We start from the raw sequence: 15,676 nt of genomic DNA on the forward strand, positions 1-15,676 counted from the left end.
AAGTGCATTTAACGAGGAAGTTCACGCCTCCTTCCTTACCGTGACGCGAAAACAAATCCAGAGCTCGTTTTGAGCCTGGATCTCCTGCTTCTATAGCAAGCGCTCTAACCACTGCACCATGGCCGCACAATCATTAGAAAAACCATCCCAAATATGACAATACACGAACGAATAAGAGATTCGCAGAGATAGAGAATGGAATCTGGAGTATAAAAATGATGAAAAAGTTGTTGGAAACATGATGATAATAATAAAAAATAAGCAAACAAGAAATTAATGATAATAGTTGTAGTAATCATATTTTAAAAAAAAAGAGTATATTTTAAATATCAAGTGAAAATCATGCCAATAAGTAAGAATAAAATTGTTCTCAGTATTTTTTTAAATTGATTTTGTTTAAGATTAAGAAAAGACGATAAAAGTGTTTGAAGTTGTAGTTTTTTGAACTCATTCACTATGCATACAAGACTCTTGTTCCATTCACAAATGCACTGATAGACAACAGAATATTTACCATACTTTTGAGTTATAGAAGAAGGTAAATTTTTATTTAGAGAGTCGAAAACAAAAAGAATATTAGCAAATTTTACAAGCGCCGGAAAGGCTGGAATTTTTAGTTTTTTGAAAAACTCTGATGTTTCTGACTTAAAAGGTTGGAAGTTTATAATTCTTATGGATTGACGTTGAGAAGACATCAATTTTTTGATGTGATAGTTGCTATTTTGACCCCAAATTTTTCAACAGTAACTAAGATGCGATAAAAATAATGCGCTGTAAATATTCTTTAGTGTGAATTTATAGACGCAACGACGAATTATTGAAAGTGCGCCGTTAGCTTGAGTTTTTTGCGTAGCTCATTAATATGAAAATTCCACTAGAGATTGCAATCAATCAAAACACCAAGATATTAGATAACTTTTGTAGAATATAATCGTTTCTTATTAATTTTGATTTGAATTTTAGAATTTTTGTTTAGATTAAGTTTTTTTCTACAAGATGAAAAAAAGATTAGTTTAGTTTTTTTTCGTTAGACATACTTGGTTAGCATTTAACCAAGACATATTAGGTTAGCATTTTACCAGTGAATAGTATTAGGTTAGCATTTAACCATTGAACAATACCTTTTAAATCCGAATTTATGTTTTGACATAGAGAGTTATACGATTTGTTGGTATGCAATAGGGTTGTGTCATCAACAAAAAGACGAATTGACTAGAAGCGAATAGAGTTGTTTATGTCATTAACATTACTTTAGATCAAAAGAAGACCAAAAACAGAAACTTGAAGAACACCGCACACAACAGATTTATTAGTAGAACTATAATCATTAATACTTACAAATTGTTTCCAATCTGTCGAAAAAGATCGAAACCAGTCACTTACAACACCACGAATGCCATAATGTTCTAATTTAAAAATATCAAAATGTAATGATCAACAGCATCAAAAGCTTTTTGTAAATCTATAAAAATACCACAAACAAAATGACCAAAGTGTCGAGAGCTTTCCTAATTTTTTCAGTTATACTAATCAATGCATGGTAGGTAGAATGTTTTGAACGAAAACCAAATTGAAATTCATTTAATTAGTTAAACGAGTTAAGAAAAGAGTACACTCTAGAATACATAAGTTTTTCAAGAAGTTTACTAATGTTAGATAAAAGAGAAATAGGTCTGTAGTTAGTACATAAAAGTTTAGAGCCATTTTTAAATATTGGAACAACACAAGATAATTTCAACACCTTCGGAAAAGTTCCATTTATGAATAATATATTAAATAGTTTAGAAAGATTATTTGAAAACTCATAGTTAAAATCGATAAGAATGTTCGTGAGAATGCTATTTGGGCCTATTAATTTTCTCGGCTTCAAATTAGATATAAGAGATAAAACTTCAGGAATGTTTGTTGGAGATAGGAGTAGACTATGTAGATTTGGATATTTAAGATATTTTCTATAGTATATTTAAGACGAATGAATATTGGATTTAAGTTTTTGTGCGACGTTTGTAAAAAAAGTGCTAAACTTTTTAGAGATAAGATTTGGTTCACTTATATATGTTTCATTATCTTGTAAACAGTAGGGAGATGAGTGATTAAAGTTTTTGGCTTTTATTAAATTAATAATTCCTTTCTGAATTTCGCGAAGATTTTTTTCATTTTCTGTAAAGTACTTTTTAAAATGCATTTTTTTACTGAGCTTAATTAAGGTAATTGTCATATATTTATATTGTTTGAAAGTAGTTTTAAATGTGTTTATGTTCCTAATATCTTTTGATCTTAATTTTTTTTTAAAAAGATTGCGTATTTGAATCGATTTTAAGGTTCTCTTTGTAATCCAAGGTGTAAATTGACGCATGAAGTAATTAGTCATTAAATTAGAAAAAATATTGTCAATGATTGTAGCAGAGTGGTTAGTAATTCTGGTTGGCAAAGTGATAAAAGGGCGATTATGTTAAAAAGAGAGCAAGTTGAAAAAATCACGCAGTGTCATTATTTGATTGTATCAGATCATGATATTGTATCAGAAGAAAAGCTCTTTCCAAATAGTTTTGCCTTACCCTTGGAAAAGGTAATGAGATTAGTCCCATAAATGAGAGATTGAATGTTAGAGCTACTCTTGTTAATGATGTTGTTGAAGATTTTCCAAAGGTCTCTAAAGCCTAACAATTGAGATTAGATGCGAGAAAGACATCGGTCTAAGGACTGTCACGAAGTAAATCATGAAATGAATCCTTGTAAGCTTTAGGGTAGTATTAAGTAGTGCGATGATAGGGTGAGCCCGAAAATGAAGTATGAGATAAAAGGTTTATAGAGATCATTGATAGACATCATTAATTAAAACCTTGTAGCAATGGTGTAATAGTAATAAACTAAACAAAATAATAATAAATAAGGATTGTTTGGAAATCGTTTACTAAAATGTGTTTTCTAATGAATAAAAATTGTGCTATGAAGACATCCTTTGGGCCGAGGATCAATAAAACAGTGAAAAAAGAGCAATTTAACAATAATGCAATTTCTGAGATTTATAAATAGTGCAAATACTTTTACAGCACTTGCTACACTTACTTTTATTACTAGTTTCAAAGTGCATTATTTCAAAGTACGAACACGCTTAAACTTTTTCTTAACTTAACACGCTTAAACTTTTTCTTCTTTAAACTTAATCTTTGCATGATTGATGGCTTATCTTTAATTTTCTGATAATTATCTTTACAGTGCTGTTTCGTTTTTGTTTTTAGTTATCAATGCATTTGTTTTCAGTAGTTTTATTTTTTCTTAGAGGACATTATAAGTAATTTTTATTTGAGACATGGTAAAAACTTTTGATTTATTAGACTTGCGAATTCTAAGTTTCAAAAAGCAACTAAAGCAACCATAACCTTCCATCTTTAACTATTTAAAGAAATAATTTTCATGTAATTCTATTTGCTTTTTTAGTTAATTTCCAAACGCCATCTGTTGTGAATATATATATATATATATATATATATATATATATATATATATATATATATATATATATATATATATATATATATATATATATATATATATATATATATATATATTCACAACAGATGGCGTTTGGAAATTAACTAAAAAAGCAAATAGAATTACATGAAAATTATTTCTTTAAATAGTTAAAGATGGAAGGTTATGGTTGCCTTAGTTATATATATATATAAAAATATAATATATTATAAAAATATATATATATATATAAATTATGTTAGTGTATTCTACAAACAGAGTTCTCAATGTTCTAAAAGAACAGAGCAATAATAAATTAAAATAAATTAATCTAAATCTAATAAATTAGAATAAATTAATCTCTAATTTAAACATATATATATATATATGTATATATATATTTATATATATAAAATATGTGTGTGTATATATATATATATATATATATATATATATATATATATATATATATATATATATATATATATATATATACAGTGCCGTGACTACTAGGTCCGAGGCCCCTCCTTCCTAAAACCTGTCATAAGGCTCCAAAATCCTAAAAATTTGAAAAGTTTAGTTAAATTAGTTGCCCCCCCCCCCTCCAATTAGGTTGTATGGGAGAGCCTTGGACGTAAATACGACAATGTGGCGATAAAAACTTTTATTGCCAAATTTCGTTGTGTGGAAGTGCTCAAACAAATTATTGTAAATATTAATTGTAATGTACATCTAACTTTTTGTAGTAACCAAACATGGGGCAAAACAAACAATGCTTTATAGAAAAAAAGGATAATAATTTTAGTATGCTATCAAATGCACTTAACATTCTCAAATTTTGCGTCAACAATTTCAAGATTGTTGAACAATCTCAAAGGCTTGTTCAATCAATCAATCAATTCATATATTCTGAAATAGTTGTTACATTCACGGAAGTTTACAAATAGTACATGTACTAATCTTAAGTAAAAACCTTGTAAATAAAAGCTACTAAATATATTGTTAATGCTAATAGTAATAATCGTCCACAGCTGTAACAAAGCAAACATTAAAAGTTAAAGGAGTAAAATACTAATAATGATACTAATAAGAGTGGTAGTAGTAACAATAATAACAATACGATGATAAAAGTATAATGATAATAATAAAAATAAAATGACAACAATAAAAATAATTACAATAATCATAAAAAGAATAATAGTCATTTAGTATTAGTCACACACATACACCTTTTATTAATGTGATTTATATTATTATCATATTTTGTTAATGTGATTTATACTATACTGTGATTTATAAACTCAAATAGATAATCAAATATATTAATAAAGTTGGTTATATAAAAACCTTACACGACAGTAATTATGAAAATATCAGAATATAAAATTATGTTCATACACACATTATGTTACATACACACATATATAGACACATATATAAACACACATATATACACACACATACATACACATATACATATATATACATACACATACACATATATATACACATACACACACACACACACACACACACACACACACACACACACACACACACACATATATACATACACACATACATATATACATATATACACATATACATATATATATATATACATATATATATACATATATACACATATACATATATATATATATACACATACACACACATACACATACACACACAAATATATATATATAAATATATATACTTACATACACACGCACACATATATATACACATTTAATATATACAAACATATGCATACACACATACACATCCATGTATACATATATACATACATACATATACACTCACACTTATTCACATGCGCTTATCACAAATTCTTATACAAAGATACGCATATCTTTGGATTTATAAACTGTATTTGATTAGGAAGGAATGGAATAGGTTACTCTTAAAAACATAAACTGAATGGAGAGCTTTCAGGTCATAGGGAAGGTTATTCCAAGATTTTATACTTTGGTTTTTTATGGACTTATATCCATAAGTAACAGAACGATGATTTAAGACTGCAAGATTGAGATTATCAGTTGATCGAAGATAGTATCGGTTATTTGCATTTTTTGGGAAGAAATTGTTGAAGGTAAGAGGTTGGTTTTTGTGTTGGTGGTTCCAGAAAAACTGGCAATTCAAGAATTGAACAAGGTTGCATAGTTTAAGGATCTTAGAAGTAAGATAAAGCACATTGGGATTGGATTTGTAATTCTGAAAATGTATTATTTTTAAAGCTTTGTTTTGAAGATGAGATATCCTTAAAACTTCTTGCTATTGAGATTGTCCCCATATTTGACAAGCATATCGTATATGCGAGCCAAAAACGGCATGATATATGTTTAACAATGCTTTCAGATTGACATAATGGCGAACTTTAGCCAGTATTCCATTTGATCTGCTCAATTTTAAGGCTAAGTCTTTGAGGTGGGATACAAACGATAGGTTGGAATCAATTATAATTCCAAGATATTTGATTGAGTTTACAGGAATGATTTTCTGGCCACTTAATCTAAAGTTTAAATTTTTATTGATTTTTGTTTTTTTAGATTTGAATATGACCAGTTCAGTTTTGTTACAGTTGAGGGAAAGCTTATTTGAGCGAAGCCACTGAATTAAATTGGCAAGATCATGATTAATGTATTTGTTAATTTTTTTTAAAGATTTGTTGATAATGAGCAAGTTAGTATCATCAGCAAAGTGGTAAGGAGTTGCATACTTAATTGAGTTATTGAGGTCATTAATATAGAGAAGAAAAAGTAGTGGTCCTAATACTGAGCCTTGAGGAACACCTTTGGAACATTTTATTTGAGTAGATTTTGAGTCACCGACTGAGACAAACTGAGATCTGTTGTGAAGATAGGAGGTAAACCATTTAAGAGGTATTCCTCTGATTCCATAATATTCTAATTTCTTGAGTAGGATAGAATGATCTACTGTATCAAAAGCTTTTTGTAGATCTACAAAGACACCACATGCAAAGTTTTTATTATCAAGAGCTTTTCTAATTGACTCAGTAATTTTAATAAGTGAGTGAGTCGTGGAATGATTAGCACGAAACCCATACTGGTGTTTGTAAAGGCATTTAAATTTATTCAAAAATGCATAGAGCCTCTTATGCATAGCTTTTTCGAAGAGTTTGCTTAGGTTTGAAAGAAGAGAGATAGGTTGGTAGTTAGACATATCCATTATAGAACCTTTCTTAAATATTGGAATGACTTTAGCAACTTTGAAAGCATCTGGGAATAAACCGTTTTGAAATGAGTTATTTATAATAATACTGAGAGGTTTAGAAATTATGTCTGGAATAAGTTTAAGAAGGAATGTAGGAAGGAGGAATGTTAGGAGTAATGTTAGGAAGAATGTAAGGAGGAATGTTAACAGTATGCCGTCAAGATGAAGTATTAAAGAATAAGAGCTACCCAACATAATAATAATATATTTTTAATATTTGGATGTAGACTTTTACTCAGCATTATTTTTTTGTTTAGTGTGCTATTTCTTGGTAACAAATTCTTTGGCGCAAAAAAAGTCACAAAAAAAAAGAACTGATTTTTATATTGCCCGAAAACTAAAAAATAATTAACTTTTTTGGAAACGTTGTATCATTAAGCCCTAGTATTATATTATTTACAAAAGTTGATAAAAGTTATAAAAACCACCTTAGTTTGCTGCAAATTGATTGTTATTGAAGTAAATATCTTAGTTTCATTCTTCAACTTTTTAAATAGTTTTACTTATCTTACTGTAATTGTGCAATAATAACGGGTAAATAATGAAGCCAAATAAAATTTCAAATAAATTAAAAGTATACTTTATTAATTATTTGTAAATTGATATAAAATCTTAAGAAAATAATTAATATCACGATACCTTGACATTGACACAAAAATTAAAGCAACGGTATCATTATTTTATAAGAAATATTTTAGGCAACAGTTCTACAAGTTTAAATATTGATCAATAATTTTCTTCTGTCGTAACTTTAAATAAAAATGTAAAAGTAAATGTACTGTAAAAACTATTGCGTTTCACGAAACTAGTATATTGTAGAATTTTATTATTTGCAAAACTTTAAGATGCCATCTGGATAAAATGAAATCAAACATAATTTTAATCAATATTTAAGAATGGCTGGTAAACAAAAAAAGGATAGATAACGAGTGAGATTTTCTTAAAAACTTGAATAAGTTGTGTACCATTCTCGTCTGTTTAAAACTCAAATTATAAGCATCGTGACTATTATTTATACAAAATCATAGCTCTTGCATCAAAAAGCATACAAAAGTTGTTGTGCCTTTTATAAACTGAACATAAAATAGAAAAAAGCGGGGGAAAACTTGGACATTTAAATTTTACTCTGCATATTAAGAACTAAAAAAACGTTTCAAAAAAGATAAAGAAAGAAAAAAAAAGATTTAAGTTGAAAAAAAAAACTAAAATTCAAAAAACTAAAAGAAAAATGTTACTTGAAGAAATACAATTGTAAATAAAATTGTAAACTAAAAGAAAAATGTTACTTAAAAATAATACAAGTGTAAATAAAATTGATTTTGTATCTGATAAACATGTATGTTTTAAAGTAAAGAACTTTATTTACGACCTTATTCAAAAGAACTTTGATTTCCTAACAATTGGTATTTTAATATTTTAATAATATTTGGTATTTTAATTTTGCACTTGATGTCATTATTTGTGTAATAGATAAAAAAGGATAAAACTAAAATGCCGACAATTTTTATTAAATTTTTAATGATATTCTGTGCCATTATAAAAAACAATTAATAACTTTAAGCGTTTAAATTAAATATTCATTCACAGACACCTTACCCCTATGTGCTGAAGTTAAAATATTTTACTTTAATAAAATTAGTCAAACAAATAAAAAAATGTTTAATGATTTTATAAACAGTATGTACTTAATGATTTTATAAACTGTAACTCAATAAATACCTTAAAATGTAAAATTTCATCAAAAACAAGATCCATTTGATTCACAGCTTCAAACTGGAATAGCTAAAGTTCAAAATTACAAACTAAAATAGCAAATTACAAACTAAATGTAATTTAAAAAATCTTTTCTTATATTTTTATAAAATATAACAGATCTTCGTTAAGATCAATGTACATTATAAACATAAAACAGATCAGGCATAAATCATAACAATTTTATCAATCGAGGCTTGTTTCAACAATTTTCAATCGTTAAAAAAAACTTTCAAAAACACCCTATAAGAAAAAAATTTTAACAAGCTGATAATATATATTTTTTTTAAAATGCTAAAATATTTCAAAAACGTGGTTGTTGAGTAAACCAAGAGTGTTGATTACAAAAACTTCATTACAAGTTTATATCATGCCCATATTTTAGGCTAAGATCCCCAACAGGCGTCAAATATTTGACACCAAAAACTCTTATTAGTATTTTCTAAAGTTGTATCTCACAAAGCTTAATATTTTTAAAATGTGAGATTTAACCCTAGACAATACAACCCAACTCTTAAAGAGCACAAAGAATTTGTCTGCAACAACAATCAATCTCCAATAGAATCTCTTAGTTCATAATTGCACTATTGTTGTTTAAATAAAGAAATTTAAAGAAATTATCCGAGGACCAAAACATATTCAAACATTGTTACGGATGGCATATTTTGAAACCAGTACCAGATGCAGCCATTGCCGCAGGAAGCAAAAATAAATTTGCTTTCATTGATTTCAACTGAATTTTATATTTATAGTGACATCCAGGCTTGCAGAGCCGGAGCCAGAGCCGGAGCCGAAAAAAACTAGTGGATCCCGGCTCTCACAAAAATATAGAACTGAACTTTTTTTTTTTTTTCTTAATTTTAGAATAATTTTTTAGACATTTTTTTGACGACCTCTGCACTTCACACAAGAAACTTAAAACTCAAAATTCTCTAAGTCTCTAACAAATCATTTTGTATACAATAAAATGACTAACAAGATTAGTCTAAAATGCCATCTCAAAAAAATGTTCGCCACCATATATTTGCTTATATTGTATTTTTAAATTCTTATTCTTGTGAACTGAATGAAGTGCCATATTTATTCTTATTTTCTGTCATTTTTTTTTCATTTCAAAATTATTCAATGACCCAAAAATAATCTTGTATTTTTCTTTTCTTCTCCTATTTAGATAAGTATAGCTAAATATAGTTGAATATGTATTTGGAATTTTTCCGCGATTTCTGTTATTTGTAAATTGCAACCATGAGTGATAACGTAGAAGACGAACATAATAATATGATGAACTGAAATGATTTGCTTATTGCAAAGAGGACGAACAATATGATGAACTGAAATGGTTTGCTTATCGCAAAGAGGACGACGTTTTTTTTTGTACGAAGGAAAAGAGAAACGGAAAAAAAACCCCACCGCCAACATGAAATGCCATTTTGTCAATATTGTTGAGGCAAGAGAGCAGAAACTGAAGAAAGTGAAGGCCGAAAAGAAAAGAAACGCACCTCATTCGTTTTTGGAGGAAATCAGGGTTCGACTAGTGAGACGAGAAAAGTACAAGCACCCATCGATCGCTTTCTCAACATAGTTACCATCACAATTTCGAAAGAGGACTTCAAGAAAGGCATGAACATGATGACTCTTCAAAACGGCGTTCCCTTTAACCTATTCAGCAGTGAAGTAATCAAGATTTCGACTGGCGATTTGGCAAAAAATTTTGGCTTGAAAATCAACCGGGATTCTGCTCAAATCATGGCTTTTGGTCAACAAAAGCGGGATGAGTTAAAAACCAATCTACAGGGAAAGCTGGTTTTTCTGAAAGTCGAGGAGCTTCAAGACTTAATCGAAGCTTTCTTGGCATCAATGTGCAGTTCTTCATGGATAACTAAATCACTCTCAAAACTTTGGCAGCAGTTGACAATCATGCTAGGCACAAGGCAAAAGAAATTCAAGAATCTCTTAGAGGCGTGCTGAAATCGGATGGCATCAGGAAAGAAAGTGTCCTTGGAATTACGACTGATAACGGATCGAACATCGTGAAAATGGTTGGAGACTTTGGAAAGACAGATAAAGAAGGTGACGTCACTGGCGAGTCTGCTGAAACTTGAAACTGAACTTGAGGTTGAATTTGAAGGTGATCTGCCAAATGCTAATATCACTGACGACGATGACGTGTTTGAACAGCAGAGGCCTTACTTCAACAAAATATCGAAAAACATGAACACCGTTAATCTGCAACGTTGTGGTGCTCACACCTTGCAGCTGGCTGTTAAAGACGGCTTAGAAAAACGAGGCATTAAGTCTCTGGTTGGCAAAGCTCGAGTTGTAGCAAAAGCCTGTCGAACGTCGAAAGCAAATTAATTTTGCAAACAACACAAAACTAAAAAGGTACATACAATATAATCGCAAATCGCAATAAATGAAAATGTTTAAATGAATATTACTAAGAATCTGAACTTGAGTTTGAATTTAACATTTGTCAATTATGCGTTTTCGAATGTTGAAAACATTTAAATTAAAAAAAAAATTACTCAAATTTCTCAAATTTACAGGTTGCAATAATCGACAATGCAACCAGATGGTCCAGTACATTCAACATGCTTAACCGACTTCTTGAGATGCGTGATGTCTAACTAACTTAGTCTGGTTCCAGACTTAGTTAGTTAACTAAGTCTGGTTTCAGAACATTTTACTGGACACTTTTTTAAAAACAATATATATAAATACAGTACAAGAGCAACAGGCAACTTTAAGATTTTGAAACAACAAAACTCTCAAAATTCTCAATTATATATCGTGGTCCCTATTTATTTAACAAATTAGTTTCCAGAAACGAATCACTATTAAATTTAAACAACGAACATTCTCTGAAAAATAAACTAAAAACTACAATAATCAAATTAAACAACTACAAGGAATTTTTTTAAATTTGAATAAATAAATGTAACTTAACTTTTAATACAAATCGATAAAAAAAACAATATTAATAACAAGGTATATATGTAACACATACATATATACCACGTATGCAACTGATTTTTTACGTGTATTACACGTCTAAGAAAAAGGTACTCGATGACAAGACTAACATAAGTCTTCTGCGAGCTTCCTATAACTACAAATAAGTAATTCTTTTTATCAATCTTACACAAGTTTCGTTTTTATCATATTTATACACTAACATTTTTTTGAAATGTGATGAATAAACTTATAGTGAAACATCTAAACTCTCCTACACAAATCATCGGATTTATTTTTATTTATTGTATTTTTTAATTTAATTTGAGTAATATAAAGATATATTTCTCGGATTATTTTTACGTGCACGTTATTATATTGTTGTAATTGGTATTTATTTTATTCATGTCTCGGAGTGGTAAGCAATTACATTTTTAACGTCTGTTCACAAAAAATCCGGACTGATTTCAAATGTACACAAATTGTTCTAAATTTCGAATTTTCGATTCGAAATTTTTAAATTTAATCGGTCAACAACAACAGTTTCATTTTGTGGCAAAATTGAGTTTAAATAATTAATTCAAATAAACATGGAGCATCTAAAAGAGAACGATGTTAGAAATGTGATTGGAAATTTTTATAAACAAAACATAAACAGTGGAAAGAAATTTACAGTGGATCATTTTAAGAAAATGGGAATCGCTAAATCTACAATTTATGACATAATTAAAAGGTCTGAAAATAATTTGCCAATGAATAGAAAAATCGGTTGCGGCAGAAAACCTTTTAAAATTACACCAGAAAAGAGAGAGTCCATGATTGCAAGAGCAGAAGAGAGAATCGGGATTTCGCAAAGAAAATTGGCACTAAAATATAAGATAAGCGTTTCATACGTAAATAGATTATTAAGTATGCATGGACTAAAGTATACCAAAAGAAAAAATGCACCAAAAACAACAGAAAAGCAAGAAATTAAACAAAAGAAAAACTTATTAAAACTTTCAAAAACTTTTTTCAAGCCATCAAATGAGTTTGAAATCATCATGGACAATGAATCTTATTTCTGTGTAAATGGTGCAAATTGTTCACAAAACTCTGGCTACTATACAAAGGATAGTTCTCAAACTGATCCTAACATTAAATTCAACTTCAAAAAAAAGTTTGACGAGAAAGTTCTCGTTTGGATTGCAATCAGTCGTTTTGGTCATTCATCGCCTTATTTTGCTGTAAAAAACTGTGCACTGGATGCAAAAACTTATTCTAAAGAATGTATTACAAAAAGACTTCTTCCATTTATAAATTCCAAGCATCAAAACATGAAAATTTTATTTTGGCCTGACGGAGCGAGATGTCATTATGCAAAACACACATTAGAAACTTACAACACTTTAGGAATTAACTTTGTCGACGCTAAAGATAACCCCCCAAATGTACCGCAGTTAAGGCCAATTGAAAATTTTTGGGCACATTTAAAAGCAAAAGTTTATGGAAATGGATTTACTGCGAAAAATCTTGACCACCTTAAGAATAGAATTCGATTAAAGTTGAAAGAGTTTGATCCAGACTACTTTTTCAACCTAATGGATTCAGTCAAAACTAAAGTTCGAAAAGCCGCTGATTTAGGACCACTTTCGGTTATAAAATAGTTAACAATGTCCAGTCACTCATTTTAGTTAAAATTTTTGTCAAAAATCGATTAATTTTGTATTCAATTAAGAACAATTTTTCATTCCGGATTTTTTGTGAACACACGTTATTTACCTCGTATATTTCGAACTTTATATTTATGATTTAAATTTGTATATCTTTACTGCCAATTAGTGATTGGTTACTTGTAATTACTTTGTAGTTGTAAAATAAACATGTATAAAAAAAATGGCCTGAATGCACTGGAAGCGGAATTTAAAACCCGTGACTTTACTCTTCTAAATTACGATTGGAAACAAATAAGGATCTTCAAAAATCCTCGAGAAACCGGCAGTCGCAACTCAACAATTCCAGAGTCAGGATCTCACGCCTGGGAACTTTATTTACATTTAGGAAATTTTGAAGGAGGAGCTAGTTTCTAGTGAATTCAAGACGTCTGATTATGGGAAGAATATCAGGGATTCAATGGTGCATCGGGAATCACTTTTGTTCGATAATCCCTTTTTTTGTGCTGCTGTCTTTGTAGATGTGCAATATCAATGCCTTCTTGGAGAAGAACAACAGGTTTTTATCTCAGTTTTCAATCTATTATTTTTTTAAACGAAATTTGGAATTTGAAGTTACGTACTTTTAATGAAATTCAAAATACTGTTTCATTTAACTTTACTTTTTGACATTCTACTTTCCTCACTGCAAGAATATGATAGATTATAATTTGTTTGAAATTTAAAAACATTAAAAATGCTTTACAATATTTCATTTAATTGCTAAAGATACTCTGCGGAAGATCCAGAAAAAGCTCAATGAGCAAAAGAAGTTCGAAATCGAGGGGAGTGGAATTGGTCGTTATGGAAATGACTCTAGCGAGAGTACTGGAAGTGGTTTGGAAAATGAAGAGGAATCTGAGGAAATGAGTCCCAGAAAAAGGATGCAAATTTCAATGGAACGTGCTCGGAAGCAAAAAAGCGAGCAGTGCAGCCAAGACGTTGTTAGTCATAAACGATTTGAGGAAAAAGAATTCCGAGAGGCAATTCAAAGTTTGCTAAAGCTTGCTCAACAGATCATGAAGAAAAAGGATGATGGAAATTCGAAGTGCGAAACTGTTTTGGACGGAATAAGGCTGTTTTCCGAGTTGATCCAGAAAGCATGCCAGATTGCTTCTGCTCTTCCTATGACGCAAGTCAGCGTGGAGAGGCTGTTTTCTGGCCTAAAATTTCTGACTTCGGACCAAAGAAGTCATATGGAATCGGATTTGATTGATAGCATGGTTTTTCTTCGAATGAATAAAGAGTACATTTGACTTTTGAGTGTGTATTGACAGAAAAAAGAACGAGAAAACGTTTTGAATTTGGAATTTGATGCTAAAAAAGTTTGTTGAAAAAATTTTGTAGAAATGACCAGGCAAAGGCATAAATTTGCAAGTACGAAATGAAAGGGTATATGAAAGGGACTGATTCTTCAAAAAAAATGTAATGGTTTATTTTTCATTCATTAAAAAATTTATGAATAGACGGCAAGGTATACTTTTAAATCTTATTCTTCTATTGACGTTATGAGGAGCCGGAGCGGAGCCGGAGCCGTGTTTTTGCTGGGAGCCGGAGCCGTGAAAAAAATTAGGCGGCTCCGCAAGCCTGGTGACATCACTATAAATCTAAAAATAGGAAGTAGAACTCTCTTTGATAAAGAGAGTTTATAAAGACTTAATTTCAACAAAATAAAGGAGTTAATACAAGATCTAAATAATAAAGTTTCTATTGTGTAATTGATCTCTATGAGATCAATAACACAATAGAAACTTTACTATTTAAGAGTTTATCATCTTCTTGCACATATCATCATGATCCTAATCTTTATACCTGTTAAATTTAAAATGCTATTACCTTTTGTCTAATTTTATAAAGCAAAAAGCAATAAAAACTTAAATTTTGTTAAATAACATCTTAAATTAAGTTAATTAGTATTGCTATTGTTGCTATTGTTGATATTCTTGTTACTGCTATTGGTATTGTAATAATTATAACAACTATTATAATTATTGTAATTAATAATAACATTAATATTATATATTATATTACTATTACTAATGTTATTGTTATTATTGTTGTTATTACTGTTAATTACTATTACAATTATTAATTGTATATTTATCTCGTATATTTGATCAAAATTACTGAGTTATTTTAAGTTGTCACAGTCTTTTATAACTGTTAATAAATGTTTACGACTGTGACTATTCACATTATAAAGTGAAATGTATGAATCATTGGTTAGTTCTGAATATGATAGCTGACCCTTACCCTTTTTTTAAACTTTTTTTGGAGTTACAAAGAAAACAATAAATGTTTCTTATTTCCTAATAATCTTTACTTCTACCAGAACGCATTCTGGTTTAATACTTCATTCAGCTAATTCTCTCCCAATCTCATGTTTTCCCAACTTATACAATCTACAATATTTTAAGTCTTTTGTCTTTTTTTCTTTTTATTTCTATTCTTCGTTTTCTAGTAACTCCAAACTCCAAACATCCAAACAGTTATTAACAGTTAACATCCAAACTTAACAGCGGATGCTTTTTGCCTTGTTTAGAGTGAAT

The 15,676-nt window shown here is 29.2% G+C and overlaps 1 protein-coding gene across 2 annotated transcripts in view; it reads right to left on the reverse strand.

Moving 5' to 3' along the window:
• LOC101239749 (otoferlin) overlaps window positions 1-15,676 on the reverse strand; it is a 209,604-nt gene that overhangs the window by 171,359 nt on the left and 22,569 nt on the right. For both annotated transcript variants that reach the window (XM_065796214.1, XM_065796213.1), the window contains exon 7: window positions 8,452-8,514. In XM_065796214.1, coding sequence (XP_065652286.1) covers window positions 8,452-8,514 — 63 coding nt within the window. The remainder of the gene's footprint in view (window positions 1-8,451; window positions 8,515-15,676) is intronic.

This window comes from Hydra vulgaris, chromosome 04, assembly GCF_038396675.1.
Source record: "Hydra vulgaris chromosome 04, alternate assembly HydraT2T_AEP".
NCBI classification, from domain to species: Eukaryota; Metazoa; Cnidaria; class Hydrozoa; order Anthoathecata; family Hydridae; genus Hydra; species Hydra vulgaris.